This window comes from Chelonoidis abingdonii, chromosome 8 (genome assembly GCF_003597395.2).
Source record: "Chelonoidis abingdonii isolate Lonesome George chromosome 8, CheloAbing_2.0, whole genome shotgun sequence".
Taxonomy (NCBI): Eukaryota; Metazoa; Chordata; order Testudines; family Testudinidae; genus Chelonoidis; species Chelonoidis abingdonii.
In genome coordinates, this window is record NC_133776.1 from 56833476 (window position 1) to 56853610 (window position 20135).

General features: G+C 49.4%; 2 protein-coding genes across 6 annotated transcripts in view; one reads left to right on the top strand and one right to left on the bottom strand.

Annotated features, from left to right (window-relative positions):
• The window catches only part of THAP4 (THAP domain containing 4), a 142573-nt gene that overhangs the window by 80752 nt on the left and 41686 nt on the right, over nt 1–20135 (top strand). The window contains exon 6 of one of the 2 annotated variants that reach the window (XM_032795900.2): nt 7018–7199. The exons of the other annotated variant lie outside the window; for it this stretch is intronic. Within the exon in view, the coding sequence (XP_032651791.1) occupies nt 7018–7029 (12 nt within the window). The 3' untranslated portion in view covers nt 7030–7199. Of the gene's footprint in view, nt 1–7017; nt 7200–20135 lie in introns of those variants that run through there. 2 annotated transcript variants of the gene reach the window in all.
• The window catches only part of BOK (BCL2 family apoptosis regulator BOK), a 37394-nt gene that overhangs the window by 14042 nt on the left and 3217 nt on the right, over nt 1–20135 (bottom strand). For all 4 annotated transcript variants that reach the window (XM_032796010.2, XM_032795997.2, XM_032795988.2 and 1 more), the window contains one exon: nt 10701–10829. In XM_032796010.2, the coding sequence (XP_032651901.1) occupies nt 10701–10829 (129 nt within the window). The remainder of the gene's footprint in view (nt 1–10700; nt 10830–20135) is intronic.

A 20135-nucleotide genomic window follows, 5' to 3' on the forward strand; every position in this document is an offset into this window, starting at 1 on the left:
AACATCCTCTCTGACACTGAAACCACTGAGTGCCACACGATGGGAAAGTCGAGTGGAGGCGATAAAGCCTATCAAACACCAAACTGAGAAGATAGATGATGCCATAGTTGTCATTATGGAGGATAATGCTAGGACAGGAGCTGTTTGTGGGAGAACAGTGGCAGAGGGAAATGGAATAACCAGAAACATACATAACTTCAAATTTCTGTGTGGCTTAATGTTGTGGTATGACATACTATTTGAAATAAATGTTGTAATCAAGAGACTCCAAGGTGTTGACCTTGATATATCTGGAGCAATGGAAGAACTGGACAAAGCAAAGTCATACCTACAGTCTTTCAAAACATTCTGAAGAGTGCCAGAAGCTGGCAGATGAACTTCACACTGAAGCTATTTTCCCACCCATTCATGAATACAAGAGTCACCAAAGAAGACGACATTTTGCTTACAAGACATGGGATAATCCCAAAGGACACCCCAAACAACAATTCAAAGCTAAATTCTTTAACCAGGTGCTAGATTGTGCAATACAGTCAGTTGAAGAACGTTCCATACAGCTCAAGGAACACAGTAGTATATTTGGGATGTTGTATGATATTCCAAAACTCCTCACTATACCTGAAGAAGACCTACATCAGCAATGCAGGGCACTACAGACAGTGTTGACAAATGATGACATGTGCAATATTGATTCAAGTGATTTATGTGATGAACTGAAAACTCTTTCAAGATACATTTCAATAGGATCAACTTCAAAGGCTGTTGTGGAATATATGTGCACAAATAAGATGACCACCCTCTTTCCAAATCCTTTTGTTGCTCTGCGCATACTTCTACCACTTCCTGTAAAAGTTGCCAGTGGAGAACGCAGCTTCTCCAAACTGAAGTTAATAAAAACACATCTATGCTCCACAATGACACAGGAGAGGCTGGTCGTCCTTGCAACCATCTCAGCAGGGCATGAGCTGGCCCAGACTGTGGACCTTCAGGAAGCAATTCAAATCTTTGCAGCCAAGAAGACACGGAAAGCATCATTTTGATTATTCAAACAGATAAAAATGCCAGTGTTTACTATGCAGACAAGAAAAGTTATATTTGCTGTTCAGGGGTTTGAAAGTTAAGTGTTACTTAAAATTTTTGAACAAGGCATTTAAGTTGTTAGTTCTCCTTTATTGGGGTAGGTAGCAGAGCAGTACCATGAGAGGCGTAGAACAGGAAGAAGGCAGAATTGAGACCTTTCAAAGTTTTGGCCCAAGGGAGGGGGCATGAGGGCGTCACTTGAGCTCCCTACCTCAGGTGCCAAAATGTTGTGGGCCGACCCTGCCTACAAGTGGATTCTGCGGAGTTGCCTTTTTTTAATGAAATCTGATTAAAAAAAACGGCTCTTTAAACTGCAAATGTAGATAGACAGGGTGGAATTGGTTAAAATGAGTGAAACAAAAATCATCTATGCATATTTCATCTGATAACGAGAGGCTGTTTGTTCCAGTCCTGTCTTACAGGAGGTCAAAAACCACAAAGTGCTCTTGAATAGAAGTCCTTGTGACAATAATCTAGCTACAATTCAGAGTCCCCTTGCATGCCTCCTTCCCCCACCAATCCTGCATCTTTGGGAGCAGAAGGAAATATCGATATTCCAAATTAATAGCCAATTTGATTCCATTTTTGTTCTCATCAGATTTGGCCAGGAGAGCCCCTGCTGCATAGCCTTCACTTGTGAATTTCAGCATCCCTGTGGTACTCTCAGTCAACATTTGGCTATTGTCCTCATCTGTGTTATTTGTCACCATGACAGCCACGAGAGTGAGCCAGGAAGAGGCTACAAAGACCACAGGAAAGGAGGAGCTATAGACAGTGGGTGTATGTAGGTGTTTATAATATTGAAGGAAATGCTATTCTTTTCAATACACTCCCTAGCCATCTAGAGCCCTTCAGAATTCTTCAGTATCCTCCCCCATTCATGACATCTTGGGTCAGAACCTCAGCTAGTGTATGCATAGTGTTGGCATAACTCCACTATACTGATTCCCACACTGGGATCTGTCCCCTTTTGGTTCTATGGGTAGTCAACCACAATTATAGGAACAAATATACTGGTCCAGTTCCAAGCCTTTACTGACACCAACTCAGATTCTGCTCTAATTTACACCCAGGTATATCTGGAGTAAATCCAGTGGCTGCAAGGGGTTTACCTGGGAGTAACTAGATGAGAACTTAGGCTGCCTCCATAGAGGATGATGCCTGTGGTTATGGTTAGTTTTATTTTAAACTGTATATCTTGTCAAGCCTTTCCCTCGACTTTAATAAGCTTCAGATCATGCCCGTAGTGCCCATATGTGACACAGTAGGGAGCAAGGTGGATTAACCTGGGAATGTCATTTAATTTTACTGGGACTGTCTGCATGGGGGATGGGAGAGCAGGGGATAACTTTAGGTGAGGGATGATATCTAAGCGTGTAACCTAAGCCAGGAAGGGGGGTGGGGCAAGTCAACAGCTTTGCCCAGAAAACTGGACAATGGGAAAGGGAGAGAGGAGGGGAAGAGAGGCTGCTGGAGGGGCTTTTGGCTTCAGTTTTGGGCTGGCTGGGAAGAGGCAGGGAACCCCAACTCTCAGGTCTAAGATCCTTGCCCCCCTAAGGGACCTGGCTGAGGGGTCCTGGTTGTACCTACAAGCTCTGCTTGGAACTGTGTTCCTGTCATCTAATAAACCTTCTGTTTTACTGGTTGGCTAAAAGTCACAGTAAATAGCAAAAAGTGGGGAGTGCAGGGCCCTAACTCCCCCACACTCCGTGACACCATAAAAAGGGGATGACTTGACAGATCTAGAGTCAATTTTCTTATTTGTCCACAGATTAAATACGGAACAAAGCAGTGGCTGTACCAGCTCCCCTCTCTATGTACCTGCTGTAGAGGTGGGGGGAGGGGGAGGTATCTGTGAAAAGACAGTTTAGTCTCCAAATCTGTTAACTACTTGGGCACTCTGCTACAATTGCCAGCAAGGTGGCCAGTCAGTACCAGCTGCAATGGGGTCTGTGACGTGGACTCTTATCCACTAGACACAGACAGAGCCCAAACCCATTTCCATAGGCTGCAGAAGATAATGACCTGTTGACTGGTCCAGAGGTTAGACCAGTGACTAATTTGAAAGTCTCTGCAGTCACACTAGCAGGACCCTTATGGGAAATAGCTGTACGTGTTGCCTGAATCTTTAAGCCTGTTTTTTCCTGTTATTGAAAAGCTATCCATCAGTGATGTATTTGCTGGGAGAATGTCCCTGTTCCGGAAATGCAGAGCTATTAGACTCATAGAATCATAGAATATTAGGGTTGGAAGAGACCTCAGAAGGTCATCTAGTCCAATTCCCTGCTCAAAGCAGGACCAACACCAACTAAATCATCCTAGCCAGGCCTTAAAAACCTCTAAGGATGGAGATTCTACCACATCCGTAGGTAACCCGTTCCAGTGCTTCACCTCCCTCCTAATGAAATAATGTTTCCTAAAATCCAACCTGGACCTCCCCCACTGCAATTGAGACCATTGCTTCTTGTTCTGTCATCTGCCACCACTAAGAACAGCCTAGCTCCATCCTCTGTGGGAACCCCCCTTCAAGTAGTTGAAGGCTGCTATCAAATCCTCCCTCACTCTTCTCTTCTGTAGACTAAATAACCCCAGTTCCCTCAGCCTCTTCTCATAAAAGGTCATGTGCCCCAGCCCTCTAATAATTTTCGTTGCCCTCTGCTGGACTCTCTCCAATTTGTCCACATCCCTTCTGTAGTGCGGGGACCAAAACTGGATACAATACTGCAGGTGTGGCCTCACCAGTGCCAAATAGAGGGGAATAATCACTTCCCTTGATCTGCTGGCAATGCTCCTACTAATACAACCCAATATGCCATTGGCCTTCATGGCACACTGCTGACTCATATCCAGCTTCTCATCCACTGTAATCCCCACGTCCTTTTCTGCAGAACTGCTGCTCAGCCAGTCAGTCCCCACTTAAAGGCGAACTCCAAAGCCATGCTGAATTCATCGTATGGCATGTCTACACAGCATAGTGTACCCAGGTTACTGACATGTTACAACCCAGCCCCTGCCATCAACACACACAGATGTATGGTCCACCAGCCAGGCCATGGGGGCGCTGGGCCCTGCACTCAGCCCTCCTAGAGCAATGGACGTCTCTAGCAACAGGTGCCACAGAACAGCCACGCCCACCGTGGCCTGTGTCCTTGTTCCTTCGTCATCCATCTGCAGTCTGAGGCTGACAGTACAGGCTTGTCATTGTGCCATCTCCCTGCCTTGGACCCCAGCCTTCTACCTGGCTCCTCTGTTTGGCAGGATGCAGTGTAGGACTGCCAGATAAACAGGAAGGCTGGGGGACCTAGTCCCAGGTGAGAAAGAACTAAATCAGGGGTCCCGGGGGACCCAGTGCCTTCCCAGCTAAGAGACATTCATCACAGAAACCTACCTTTATAAACATGTTTTCCCTGCCCTGGGGAATTCTCTGCTACCTCTTAGTTTGCTGAAGATATCCCAAACTGCAACATGTTCTCACATCAAAGACTAGATTCAGATTATTTGTTTCAAATACCAGCTTTCATATCTATGATGTCAGAGGGATGTGTTCTGGGACAGCACCAGCAAACCAGGAAGAGCCTGAGAATTTTTGCAGGCAGGGGGAAAAGAGTTGTTACAAAGGCAGGTGAAAGTGTATTTGTGCTGCGCATGCCTCCCACAGGCAGCCTGCAAGTGTAAACTCAGCCCCTCCCTCAGTTTGCCGCTGTCATGGTGAAGGCACAGCCAGGCCGCATGGCATCTGTTCAGCCATCACTATATGCAATAGCAATGCTGGCGGTACAAATAGCTACAATACCCGCGCTGTGTCCATCTTGCTGATTCCAGTTAAGAATTCCTGCCGAAAGTGGGGTGGGGGCTGACAGGGTTTGGCTCCTTACCCCGACTGGCAAACCCAAGGCTATTCCAAGGGCTAAGGACTAGATTGTGCCCATAGCAGCAAGGTGGGATATGGAAACGTTCACTGTCCCAGCATGAGCTCCCAAGCAGCCCCATGCCGCAGACTTGGGCTTACAATTACTCCAGGATTTCTAGTGTGGCAGAGGTCACAGAAGTACCTATTCCCCACCTCCACAGGATCCACTGTCCATTCCCCCTAGCATGGAACCCTTTGCTGGCAGTATGGAGGCATTGAGGGCAATAGATTACCAGCTCCTCCCTTCTCACTATGCTAGAGCCACTGTGACCTCATCAGGACCCATCACACATTCCCAAGTAAAGGAGCTGGGCTTGCACTTGAGCACTGGTCAGGAGCAGAGAAGGTTCCCGTTTTGTCTCTGCCCCCTGCACACTCACACTGAGCCAGACATACTCTGGCCCCATGTCCTACAGAATGTTTACGGCACCCATCCATGCTGGGGGGGAACCATGCTGCTCATCTACAATTGTAATCAAACAGATTGTCAGTAACCTCCAACTGCGGGAAATGCAGGCGAGTTCGACTGTATCTTCAGTGTGACTTGGAGCTGAAGTGAATGGAAAACCTGTCCAGAAAGGAAAGCACTAGAACCAAGGTGAGACTTGCACACATCTGCCCTTTGGAGTGGAACTAGAACTCCAAGTCAAAAGGACACAGAAGGCATGAAAAGCTGCCTGGAATTAGTTTGTTTTGTTTTTTTAAGTAGCAGACTTGCAGCCAGCTGTGGAGCTGTAGGTATGTAAATATTGGCTAGCCAAGGGAAAAATGAACTAATGAGAAAGGGTTGCTTTTGAGAGTTCTCCTGCTGCATATCATCTTCCCTGCTGCTAAAGAGAACTCAGGAGGCCACGTGACAATGGGGGTCTGGTCAGTGTCAGAGCTCACTCTGCAGTGTTTTCTTTGCCTATTTAAATAAACCTCCCCACTTTAGCATCAAAGCAGGACTCCCAATTCAGATCTAAAAGCAACATTATCATGAGCCACATTTCAACAGCTGGGGGAATATGTACAGACACACCACAGTCCTCTCTGGTGATGTCTATTGCAGATAGAGGGAGATCAGTAAATAAATACACAAGGGATTCTGGTTAGAGGCTCAGTTTCATATGGCCTAAAACAAGAGACAGCAGAGAGAGAACCACTTCTTACTGCATTCTAGAGGGTGTGAGCATTTACCCCACTGGTAGCTTGGGGGGCAACCTGAAGTCATGCAGACCCTACAGGACGGGAATGGGACATGTAGGCCCAAAGATTCCTAATCAAAACCCCACAGGAAACAAAGTGTCACAGAACAAGGATCATAGAGTATCAGGTTTGGAAGGGACCTCAGGAGGTCATCTCGTCCAACCCCCTGCTCAAAGCAGGACCAATCCCCAGACAGATTTTTGCCCCAGATCCCTCAATGGCCCCCTCAAGGATTGAACTCACAACCCCGGGTTTAGCAGGCCAATGCTGAGCTATGCCTCCCCTTTAGAAAGTGAAAGTTCTGTGTTCTAGGGGCCAGCAGCCCTGCCTACCACACCAGTAACAATCATCAAGTGTTTCAGGGAAGGGAACACTTTTTTTTTCATTTTTCCTTTCAGTTTCCCATGGGAAAAAACCTTCCTTTTGGGATTTATTTTGCTGAAAAATGTTGAAGGTAAACTAAAGCTAACCCAGGACCTGATGCAAAGCTCCCTGAAATCAAGGGAAAGTCTCCTACTGACTCCAAACGGGCTTTGGGTCAACCCCCAAATTCAGAGCTGAAGTTTTTGCTATTCCAGAGCTGGATTGGGGCCACTGTAGCACCAGACTGTGTTTGTGGGGGAGCATTAGCCCTGGGCCATAGTTTATACTGCTGTATCTGTATCTGCACATATGGGTTAATTTAGCTAATTACCCACCCAAGACGAGGGCTCACACCTCCTTTAATCTGTGAGAGTTTGGCCCCCAAAATCAGCTACAGTTGAGAGGTTACCAATAGAAGGGAGCCCCTCTGGTGCACAACACAGACTTACACAGTGCTCTTTCTGTACTATTTACAGTACTTTTATTAACCAACCAATGACAATATACACCCTGCAATCTGGTAAAGAAGAGAAACAACGATATACAACATCTGGCATTTGCATTACTCACACCAGTCCTTGCGGAAAAACCCAAAGTGTCAGTCATCATCCTCACCATGCGCCCCACCACTAAGATCAGCATGCTGGTTTCCTCACCAAGGCATGCAGACCAAGACACAGCTTAAATAATGTGTTACGCTGACACCTACCAGGATTCAGACATAATTATGAAGGTTTTAACCCTTTTTCCTTATTCGAACTTCTACACTCTGCTGCTTTTGGGATGCCCAATTCTTCATGGTTAGTTTCTCTTATACTCATTAACATATATATTACCTTATCACTATAGTAACAGGAGGTTACTTTAAGGCAGTCTCTCACAGTTCACCCCAGCTGCCAGTGGTCATCTTGTGGTATCTGCTGATCTCCTGTAGACATTATTGTCCAAACTCAGCAGTTCTTTCAAAAACCTCAGCACATCACAAATACAGAAACAAGCCCAGCAAGTTCTCTGTATACACTCAAAAGTTTGTCTCTCTCACCAATAGAAGTTGAAAAGAAAAAAGGGTATTACCTCACCTGCCTTGTCTCTCTAATATTGACTATAGGAATTTTATTTATATTATACAAGCTTTGTTTCAGGGGTGGTGGGGGAGTTCGGTGCTGCACTAGGGGTTGAGGAAGGAATAAGAATGGAGTAAGGGAGGAGAAGGGGTAAAGGGAGAGAAAAACTGCCCAGCAGGAAGGTACAGAGAGTGGGCACTTGAGCAGGGCCGTAGTCCCAGACCTGGGCTATTTTCTTAATAAGCTGGATGCTAAGTAGCAGAGTTTATATCTCAGTTTGTTTCCAGCACTGAGCCATCAGTGATTGGCTTTGACAACTCAGACAATATTTGAGATCTGTCTTCTTTGCGAATCAAGGTTTTTTTCCTCTGCATTCCAAAAAATGGAATGTCCGGCAGCCACAGACTTAACGATCAATTTTGCTGGATTCAGCAAGTCTTGCAGCTGTAATTTGGATCCAGGAATGTTAGGACTAGCAGAATGTGCTCCTTTCCCCTAGCCAGAGAGGAGCACATAACTCACTCAACAAATATGGCTTCTTTTTCTGCTCATAGGCTGTCCTCTTTGCTGCACTTGAGGCAGGGGTGCAGTACAACCCTGGAGCAACTTCCTGAGTTCTCCCAGTGGCACTGGAAGCAGCCAGGGTAAAGGCGAGCCCAATGGTGGGCAGCTCCCCTGTGCAGCTGGCGTGTAATCGTGGGGGGTACCTGCTAGCACGGTGTGGCTGCACAAGCGCACAGCTTGGGGAAACCCTGGTGATGCACCTTGTGGCTTCTCCCTAATTGGCTGGGCCTAGGTTGTATAGTTGGGGATTCCAGTATTGCCAGCCCCTGATCAAAAATCATGAGTCAGCTCCCCCTCTCCCCCCAAAATCATGGAATTATCTTAAAAAAGTCATGATAAAAAACACCAATTTGGGGGGCTTTTTATTTATCTTCTGGGTTTTGAGCCTTTGGAGCACAGCTGGGGCACATTTTCAAGCTTCTAGAAACTCATTTAAAAAGCCATCCAAGGTTCTCACCTAGTCACTAGACTCCAGGAGCTGGGGCTTTAAGATCACCCAATATCATGAGATAAGGCATAAGCATTGGCAATGCTGGGACCCACAGCAATAACTGGGCCTCTCTCCTCTCTCACAGTCACACAAATAGATGTGTGCATGCAGTCCTAGCTACCAAAGGCACAGACAAGTTCTCTTCTGGCTTGTTTAATTTCCTGTGGGTCAGAACTCTGGAGCAGGGAAAATGAGACCCCCATTCTCCAGCTGTAGTAGGTAGTGCCAAGCTAATAAAATAACCACTTCCCCTGCAAACACTTGAACGTGCATGCTCAACACTCGTTTTCTGTGAGCCTCAGTACAAGGAATGCTCAGCTACTCAAATGAGCACAAAGAGGCATGAGCACAGCCTGGGTGAATTTATTCTGCAATCCACACCAATACTCAGATATTTTGTCATAGTTGCCCAGCTCCATTCATCTTTCCAAGCCAGCGGTGCTCCACCTCACTGTGCACAGGAAGTCTCTTCATTCCAAGCACACCGTGTAGTCTTTCAGGCTAGCACTGCAATCCACCTCATCCATTTTTTTTAATTCCCAGAGCAATGGAGTAAACCTCTTGGTGAACAGTACAAGAGCTCTGCAGTTATTATGGATTCACCCTGATGGAATCTCTGGGAAAGAGATTTAGGGTGACCAGACAGCATGTGTGAAAATCGGGACGGGGGTTGGGGGTAATAGGAGCCTATATAAGAAAAAGACCCAAAAATCGGGACTGTCCCTATAAAATCAGGACATCTAGTCACCCTAAAGAGATTCCACTTTCTTATTTATTGCTGGTATTGTTTTGTGGAAGAAATCAGTTTGTGCACTGCATCAAGGTGTGCTTCAGTTACAGAGTGCAGGTTCTCACGTGGTGACTGTGGCCCCAGTGGGATCCCCACACAGCTGTGCATGTTTGGGGGTGAAGACAGATTTCTGGAGTAATGGAGGAAGCTTATATGAGGGCATATTAGAAATCTGGGATCTTTATTTGTCCCCTTCCAAGGTTCCCCACAGCAGCACCAGCTCAAATCCACTACTCAAGCATGAAGAAAAGAGCCTCGGGAGCTGAACCATTCACTCCAGCTCACACCTAGGTGCCCCCCACGCAAGTGACTCATAGAGCTCTGCTGATGGTTAGTTGCATGCCAGCCCTGCTTTGTTTCAGTCTCCTCTGTTTTCATACACTGCTAGTATTTCCACCAGCCTCTTAGTTATTGCTAGGCTGCTCACAAAATGTGTAGGGCATTGCAGACTTCCCATGGTTATGCCAGGGCCGTCTGGAAAGAGAGTAGACAGAAGGCTTTGTCAAGTCCATCTCCACACCAGCCAGTTATCACCAAAGGAGAACTGGGGTGGAAGAGGGGGTGTTTTCAGAGTGGATCAAGGCTCCCTTGAAGGAGCACAGCACAGATTGTGCACACATTTCCGTCAACACCACATGGGCCGGGTCACTAACTAACTCGTAGCTGACCAATCAAAAGTCTCCAGACACCGACTCGTTCAGGAACAAATCTAATGAAATGACGGAGCACCATAGAGTGTCTTAGGCTCCCATGTCGTGGAACAGTTCTGGCTGCTCCCAAGAGCAGAGGAAGCTAGATGGAAGCAGGCTCCCTTGCAAGGAGGAAGTGCTGGCTACAGCTAGGAAAAGGGAAGCGAGGAGAACTGGAGACACCTGCAATGGGTCCTAGCATGAAGAGCAAGGGCTGGAATGAGGGAGACTCCCTTGCAGTGAGGCTGCTCCAGATGCCAGTAGTGGGGATAGGAACCTGGAATCAGAGTGACTCCCAGGGGTGATGAGAAAAAACAGGCTCCTCCTGGAAGGAGCAGGAAAGCCCTCTGGAAGGAGAGCCCTCCCAGATAATGCGACATATCCCAGCCAGTGGTATGCTAGGTAGAGACAGTCCATAGGAGTTCTTTTCTAAATCAGTCGTGCAGTGTGTGCTACAAAAGAGCCCAGCTCCAGCAGATTTGCAAAACAGTCTAGCCCTGCACCCAAAGCCAGTCCCATCCCTGCTCCCACTCTCCCCACCAGCCCAGACAGACATCTGTACCTGCCGTGAAGATCTGGGCCGCTACTGCCAAGAAGGCATCAGTTACCACGGTCTCGGAGTGCAGTGAGATGTTCAGCTGCCGGGCGATATTCCGGTAAATATTTGGTCGGATGTATTCTAGCTCGTCCCCTGGAAACAAGGGCTTGGAGTCAGCACGTGACCAGCACAGATACTGCGTTTCACTCATCCCCTTGAGGGAGACAATGTCAACCCAGTCACCATGCCTCTGGGGAGGATAGTCCTCCCCCTCAGCCCCCATTTTGCAGATGAGAACACTGAGTCAGGGAACAGGGTGAAAGAGGAAATCCATCCCCACACTGGTGCTGAGGCCAGGCCAGGGACCAAGGGGCAGCTGGTTGTATACACACACATTTCTGGGGCCGCTTGGCCATTGGCACTGGTAGCTCCTGTGAAAGTATTGGCCTAGCCAGCTCCACCGCCTCCTGAGTGCCACAAGCCTCCGCTGCCTCATGCGCAGCAAAGTCTCCTGTGGGGGAGCACAATCAGAGGTACCAGTGCTGCATGTGGTGGAGAGCCCCCCTCCACCCTCCCCATGCTATTGGCATTCATGGGGTAGGGGTCTACAGTTGCTGCCCAGTTCCTTTGCAGAATTGCAGCCCAAGAGGTGTTCTCAAGGCTGCAGAGGGAGTCAGTGTCAGGGTGGGATTTGAACTCAGGATCTCTATGCTAATCCTCTGCTAAGCCACTGGACCCCATCTGCCTTTTCTTTTGCCTGGCAGGTCTGACTACAGTGACTGTACAAGTCCACTGGGGACTGACCATATGTACTCTGGTTGGGCTAACTCAGGTGTGCCTACCTGTGCTACAGTCACATCTTCACTCGCAGTGTGGACATAACTTGGTAGTCTAGGTGGGAGTTACTCAACTTCCAGCATTGTGCAAAAAACTTTTGGGGTGGGTTGTGTGCGCATGGCATTGGACAAACACTTAAAACATGTTCAGGTCACGTTTACACCACAGGGCAAAACCATGTCTCAATTGTCTGGGGGACAATGGTGGTGTGACCAGAGCCTCCTGCACATCTGGTTCTGTAGCATAGATGGGATCAAAAAGGCAGGATTTTCCCTGACCAAATTAAGGACTCTGGAAGCATCATTATTAGCTACTAAACCTTACCCCATTTATACAACTTCTGACATTAGTTTTTAAATATTTAAGCAGGCAACCGCCACAGCTTCACAGTATTCCATAAAGTGTTTCGACACTTCTGAGGGTTCAATTGTTCCATGCAAGCTCATTAACAAAGGAAACCCTGCAATGCATGGCTGAGGCTGATAAGAGCGAATGTTGCATACGATATGGGAGAACTGTTCCTCTGTCTCAGGGTTATACAGTCTTACCCTCTGAACATGAGGAACAGAGGGATAGCCTCACCCTGGGCTAGCTGAAATGTCTGTATGGTGGAGGAGGGGAATAGGATAAGCACTTGGCAGAGCACTGTTATTCTTCACTATTGGTTTTATTACAGGAGGGCCTAAAGGCAGTGCCCACGGTGCTAGGTGCTGTGCATGCACATAGCAAGAGTCCCAGTCCTGAGGACCTAAATAAATAGACAAAGAAAACAAAGGTACAGAGAGGGGAAGTGATTCCCCCAAGGTCACACATCAAGTCGGGGGCAGAGTTGGGGACATTACCTTGGTCTTATTCCCAAGCCTGCTCCTACTCCCGAGATCACACTGCTTCTGAAAGCAAGGGAGCCTTCTCTCTCCATGCTCAGCTGGGATCATGTGTAATGAATGTTGTGATCTCAGCGATCAGCTTGTCAGCATTTCTTCCCCCACAGTTGTGAAAGAGCACGGAGAGCAGCGATGGCAGCTTCGTCACATAGACCTAGATGGGCCCCTTCTGAGGCCTTGGCTCTATTAACAGTGGGACCAGTTCAGCGAAAGCTATTTTAAACTAGTGCCAGGCAGTATGGACACTCATCATCTGATTTAAATGTGGTTTATGTCACTTACTGAAGTAAGCAAACCCAATATAAACCAGGTTTAAATCAGATGATGAGTGTCCACACTGTTTGTACCAAATCACCGCTTAACGGCAGTTTAGTTAAATAGGTGCAACTTTGAATGACTTTGGCATGCCTAAGCTTTGTCTATATTTAGCCTCTGCGGCCATTCTTATTGAATAAATATAGATCCTGCCCCTGTACTAGATTTCCTAGGACCAGTGCCCAGTGTAATGGAACTAGACCAAGAATGCCATGAAGTTCCCTCAGGTACTGAACTGCTACCAGATGGATTGTGGCTTCCAACCTCTCCTGCTTTGCACCCGTTCCCTGAGATTCTCAAAGTGCTTTATGGCATGGCCTAGATAAGCCTTACTACAGTCCTACAAGATAGGTATTATAGCCTTTTCACAGCTGGGTAAACTGAGGCAGGGAGGATAAGTGACTGACAGAGTCACAGAGGAAGCCATTGGCAAAGCTGGGTAAAGGACACACAAGTCTCATCTCACTTCCCTCTACTCTAACTTCTGAGTGGGGATGGATTTGAATTGGTAACCAAGAGATGAAAGATTTCATATCCCCCATTACCAACTGCTGGGCTATCCCATCCCCCTTCAGCACAGATTTGCCAGCGTTAGTAAGCTGGAGAAATTGTTGCCCATGAAGTAAGGTTTCCTTAAAATGGCTGTTTTCAAAGAAACACTGCCAAGGTCAACATTTCACCCTTCTTGACACATCTCCTCCACTCCTAGGCAAAGGTGGCAACTACTCCTTAGCTAGTTAAGTGTAACAAGAACTCAGTGAAAACACATTGTCTCCTGTCATACCGTGAGACACCAAAAGCTGCATATCTTGGTGCCTGAGATTTCTATTTAGTGGGGATTGTCTTGAACACCCCCCGACCCCACCCCACCCCAGGATGAAAGCACTTCCATGTCATAGGATACCCTGAGGAAACCTAACTTAGATTTGTCTCAGCTGCATGAACGTCAAATCAGGAATAATTATTGGCATCACTGGGCTTACTCCCAACACACATCGGCCTAACAGAGATTAGAAGCTAGCCTTTATCCTTTTAAGATAAAAAAGTTTCCTGAATACAGGAGCATATTTCACCCAAATTGCAAAGCCCATGCTAGCGTTAGGCCACATCAACACAGCTGCATTTTGTCAGCATAGCTACATCAGTTGGGGTGTGAAAAAAAACAACCCCTAGCTGATGTATCTATGGTGACAATCCGCTCCATGTAGATGCAGCTGTGTGGAGAGAAGAATGTTTCTTTCATCTTAGCTGATGTTGTTGGGGGAGGTGGTGTTATCATGTTGGCAGAGCTCCTTCTGGTGGCATAGGCCTGTACCGGCTTAGCTATGCCAACATAGGCTCTGCAGTGTAGACTTGGCTGTAGAGAATGAGCATACACCACTAATGTCACATGCCAGCAGGATGTTGGGGTGTCCAAACATTTCCCAGGTCCATGGAGCCCATGGAAGGTGTCAAGCCAACTTCAGCAACTCTTTCCCTGGCAATGCAGTCAACAGCTGCCCCAAGGACATACAACCACCCTGTACTTAGTGCTAATGGTGGGGGGGGGGGGACATATCTGCCTCTGCCTGCCCTCACCCAAAATACAGATCCCAGGACCCACAAAGCACCCTTTCTAAGGCCCAGTGAAGGGCTGTGTGCTGTGGAGAGGCTGACCCCAACCTGCCACGAGGTAAGGTCAGATCCAATATGGAAGGACCCTCTGTCTGTGGATCTAGGAGTCTGATTGGGCTCTGAGTTACAAAACTGGTGCTGGGAATTGAGGACCTAAAGTTCCTCTTCTCTTGCTGAAGATCTACATCCCCGCCTCATCCCAGGCTGGAGGCAATTCCCAACAAATAAGGGCTTGTCTATGTGAGGAAACTGACCAGAATAGCTTATCCAGAATAGCTTCTGGTGTAGACATTCTTATTCTGGAATAAAAGTCACTTTATTCCTGAACAAGTGGGAAGCACACTCATTCCAGAATTCTGTATTCTGAAATAGACTGTCCACTTGAGCAGCTGTTCTGGTCAATTGCCCCTGGGTCTGAAGTAAACATGATCCAGCAGCCTTCAGAAGAAAACTGTGAGAAAGTAGATGGGCACATCTACACAGCACTGAATGCTGAGGGAAGCCACAATAGATGGCATCAGGGGAACCAGTAGGACAGAGAGAACTCTAAGGACCTGTGCTGCTCCCCAGAATTTTCCCTTTGCCAAGGAAGAACAGACACCAAGTAATGGTTGGCCAGCAGAACATAGGGGATTTACAGTCCATGAGTAGCTCAGAGCACTGCACTGATTCCAGTTAAGTTCAGGAAGGCCAGTTTCTCAGCTGGTGTCAAGTGATGCAATGCCATTGACATCAATGGCACCATGGTAGTTTACAGCAGCTGGGGACCATGCCCCGAAGGGCAGCAGAGGATTCACTGACTGTACTCCAGCATGAGCACTGCTGGTCTTCCCTTCATCAACTAAACCCTGCAAGTCTGTTTGCACCAAGAGCCAGGCGGACATGCAGCTGGCTGATACAGCAACGGTGGTTGTTCCAGACATACGTGGATGGTTAGTTTGTAGGAGTTTTTTTTATAATAAAGCTGAACACTTATTTTTACTGTTTGTCACCAGTTAGTCCTATTAGTAGCCACAGTGTCTCATTGCCACTATTCCTCAGCTGTGAGCTCTGTAAGAGCATCAGTACAGAATTCCCTTTACGCACTGTGTGTCCAGGCCTGCTCGCTGGCTCATCATGCTCACTTGCCAGCTCACCTTACCATCCATATGCATAAGCACAAGCACCAGGAATGCTCTGTTCCTTCACATATACAGAGTGCTCACAGCAACTGTCACTGGGCGAGAACTGGTTTAGCTGGCTGTACCAGTTGATACAGCAGTTTGGGGCTCAGGTTCCTGGCATGTGCCTGGGAAACAGCAGTAGTTTAACACCTTATGCTACAGTTGGCTATTTACAACAGGAAAAGGGAAGGAAGAGCTAAAGGCCATGTGGGCAGCAATGTTTCTGAACAAGTGATCAGGAAATGACTGTATAGCTCAATAGGAAGAATGATTTTTCCCATGTGTCTCTTATATGTGGTTCCATTCCAAGCAGGTTTGCTTAGAGAAGCCAAGTTCTTAGGACTATCAGCCAAATCCTTCCATCTGAACATAAGCACAGTAATAGAGTCAGAACAGTCGTCAAGGAGACGCCTTCAAATTCACTCTGCCATCTGCTCGCCCTCCAAAACACTTCTGCCACCCACATTGACCCCATCTGAGCAGACGGGGGAGAAAGAGAGAAGACCAAAAAGGTGAAAGGAAATGGAAGGAAAAGGAAAGGAAAAACACAGATGGCAAAAGAAAGGAAAAAACAAAGCAGGAGAGAAGAATATGTCTGGGGAAGAGAGAAACTTAGAGGAAAATAAATAAATGAAATAATAGAAAAGGATGAAAAATTCATCTGACGGGAAAACCGCAGCTTGTAAAACAAAGACCAAAGAAAAGTCACCAAGATATAGAAAAGGAAAGGAGAAGTCAGAAGGGAAAAGAGGGAGAGAAACTGGGGGAGATACTGGATGAAATTCTCAGCACATGTATGTCAGCGAAACACACTGCAAGCAGACAGACAGTGAAGTCTATGGAAGTAGACCAGCAGAGGGTCAGGTCCCCAGGATTTATTTTATAGGCAGCATTTTGAATCCCTGGTTTATTGGTAGCGTTCTGGCAAAAGTGATCTGAAGATCATTTGGACAAGGAGGGCTACTAGATGCTAAAATACTCTCCACAACCACAGTGACAGGAGGAGATTAGGAGAGAATTGGCTGACTTTAAGACAACAAAGGCTAAATCTTAATAGGGTGGGCAAAAAGTCATGCAGCATGGCCAGTTGTCGGTATCCCAGTATGCCTGTGAGGTGCATCTAGTACAGTGGTTCCCAAACTTTAACAACCTGTGAACCCCTTTCACTAAAATGTGAAATCTCATGAACCCCCTCCTAAAAATGAATATTTCCAGAGATTTAAGTTTAAATCTCCTCAGTGTGATGCTAACATTCACTCACTTCTCACTGAAGCAAAAGAGCGCTCCAAAGAAAATGACTTAATGTTGAATTACTGAGGCACCTCAACGCTACTACAGTGACTACTGCCTGGTTCCAGCTGGTTTGGCACGTGAACACCTTTTCTTCCACCACCAGGGCCATCCCTAGGAGGGTGCCCCATGAGGGACAAATTAGCCTGGACCACCCCCTACGTAATGCATGGCCCCTGCTCACTCTGCCCTCATGCCACCCAACTTCCCGTCTGCCAAGGACAGGGGTCTCACCTGCTACCTGCATGCCTGGGGTTTCAGCTGCCTCCTTGCCTGCGATGGGGCTCAGGCTGCTGGCCCTGCACCAGGCTCCACACTCTGCAGGGCTCAGGCTGCTGGCCCCTGGTGACTGCTGAGGCTTGGGCTGCTGGCCCCAACTTCCCAGTCCTGTGCTGCATGGGGCTCAGGCTGCCAGCTCTGCACTCCGTGGGGCTCAGGCTGCTGGCCCCCACTAACTACTGAGGCTCAGGCTGCTGGCCCCAACTTCCTGGCTTGCACTGCATTGGCTGGCTGCACCTCCACTGACCGGGGCTCAGCTGCACGCTGTGCAGGGCACGGGCTGCCGGCCCCAACTTCCCGGCCCCACGATGCATGGCGCTCGGGCTGCCGGCACCTCTGCTGACCAGGGCTCAGCTGTGCGCTCTGCAGGGTTCGGGCTGCTGGCCCCAACTTCCCAGCACCGCGCTGCATGGTGCTAAGGCTGCTGGCTCCACTCTCCATGGGGCTCGGGCTGCTGGCCCCCACTGACTGCTGGGGTTTGGGCTGCCAGCCCCAACTTCCTGGCCCCACGTTCTGCAGAGCACGGGCTGCCGGCGCCTCTACTGACCGAGGTCTGGTTGCGTGCTCTGCAGGGCTCGGGCTGCTGGTCCCACGCTGACTAGGGCTCAGCTGCATGCTCTGCGCTCCACAGGGCTCAGGTTATCTGCTCTGCAACTGGGTCACACCTGCTGCCTCCCGTGCCCAGGGTCCTCTGGCCGCCCTTACGGACATTTTTCTGGCAACCCCCCTATATCATTGTGTGAACCCCCAGGGGTTCGTGAACCCCAGTTTGGGAACCACTGATCTAGTACAAGCTGATATAGGGCAGGATGCCACTGATTGGCCCAATGAACTATGCTCCCCTTCTTATCACTCCTTTCCGCAGGAGAACATGCTGGCAATGAGGCCATGTCTACTAGACATTTACTAGAGGCCCACACTGCTGTGATTGATGCAGCGGGGGTCGATTGATGCAGTGGGGGTCTGGTGAAGACCTGCTAAATCGACAGCAGAGCACTCTCCAGTCGACTCTGGTATTCCACTGGAATGAGAAAAGTAAAGGAAGCAGGGAGCTGCCAAAGTTCTGCTCGCACTAAACTGAACATCGTTGCCGTGCCCCGTCCCACCCCTCCTCCAAGGCCCCACCCCCACTCACTCCATCTCCTCTTCCTTTGTCACTCGATCTCTCCACCCTCACTCACTCGCTCATTTTCACCGGGCTGGAGCAGGGGGTTGGGATCCAGGAAAATGTGAGGGCTGGGGATGCTGACTCCAGGGTGGGGCTGGGTATGCGAGGTTCGGGATGCAGGAAGGGGTTCTGGGCTGGGGCAGGGGTTTGGGGCATGGGAGAGAGCTCCAACTCCAGCTAGGAGTATGGGCTATGGGGTGGGGTTGGGGATGAGCAGTTTGGGGTGCAAGAGGGTGCTCTGGGCTGGGATCGAGGGGTTAGGAGAGTAGGAGGAGGATCAGGGCTGGCCCAGGGGTTGGGGCATAGAAGGGGGTCAGGAGTGCAGGCTCCAGGTGGCACTGATCTCAGACAGCTCCCGGAAGCACCGCCATGTCCCCTCTCCGGCTCCTAGGCGGAGGTGCAGCCAGGTGGCTCTGCACACTGCCCTGTCTGCAGGTGCCACCCCTGCAGCTCCCACTGGCCAGTTCCCGGCCAATGGGAGCTGCGGAGTTGGCGCTTGGGGCGGGAACAGTGTGTGGAGCCCCCTGGCTGCCAACAGGACTTTTAACAGCCCAGTCAGGGATGCTGACTGGAGCTGCCTGGGTCCCTTTTCGACTGGGCATTCCACTCAAAAACTGGACACGTGGCAACCCTAAAGGGAAGGCAATGGACAGCGTCTCCCATTGACCCAGCGCAGTGTAGATAGGATTGCCAGCTATGTTCCCTGTAAGCTGCACGGTCATGTGGCCAAGCCAGCAGCTTATTAAGCTCAGCGCAGGCACTTAAGGAACCCACCCGGCCAGGACCTGCTGCAGCTGGGGGAGGGGCATCCCTCCCATAGCCCCAACCTAGCCCAGCCCCCAATTTGCTGTGGGCAGGGGTGGGTGCACCTCCCCGACCTGGACCCAGCCCTGCCACAGCCAGGCGCCCTTCCCCTGGCCCCACCTCAGCTCTGGACCTGCTGCGGCTGGGGGAGAGGCACCTATCCTGTAGCCCCAGCTCTGGAGCTGCCGCAGGAGAGAGAGCTGGGAGGGAGTCCTCTCTCCCCACTGTAGCCCCGAGCAGCCTGCACCCCAAACCCCTCATCCCCAGCCCCACCCGAGAGCCTGCACTCCCAACTGGAGCCCTCACCCCCCTTCACCCCAACCCTCTGCCCCAGTCCTGAGCCTCCTCCCACACTCAGAACCCCTCAGCCCCACCCCCATCACATTAATTTTGTTATGTGCACCAATATGGAGATGATGTCTCACCTCCATATTGGTGCACATAACAAAATTCATTCCTCACATGTATGGGAAAAAGTAGAAGGAACGCTGGTCGCCAGGCATCTGGTTTTTGACTGTAACGCCTGGTTGAAAAGGGACCCTGGTGGCTCCTCTCAGTAATGCTGACCGGGCCATTAAAAGTCCAGATGGCAGCAGAGCGGGGCTAAGGTAGGCTCCCTGCCTTCCCTGGCTCTGCGCAGCTCCCTGGAAGCAGCCGGCATGTCCCTGTGGCCCCTAGGCACAGGAGTGATCAGGGAAGTTCCATGTGCTGCTCCCATCCCCAGTGCTGGTTCTGCAGCTCCCATTGGCCAGAAACCATGACCAATGCGAGCTGCGGGGGCAGTGCGCAGAGCCGCCTGGCCATGCTTCTGGTCAAGGGGCAGGACATGCAGCCGCTTCCAGGAGCAGCACAGAGCCAGGGCAGGCAGGGAGTACTGACCAGAAACTGCTTGAGGTAAGCACTGCCCGGCCAGAGCCCACACGATGAACACCCTGCCTGAGGTCAGAACCCCTTCCCATACCCTAACTCCCTGCCAGAGCCCGCACCCCCTTCTGCATCCCAACACCCTACCCCAGCCCTGAGCCCCCTCCTATACCCCCTCTGACATGCCAACCCCCTGAATCAGCCCTGAGCCCCCTCCCACATTCCAAACCCCTCAGCCCCA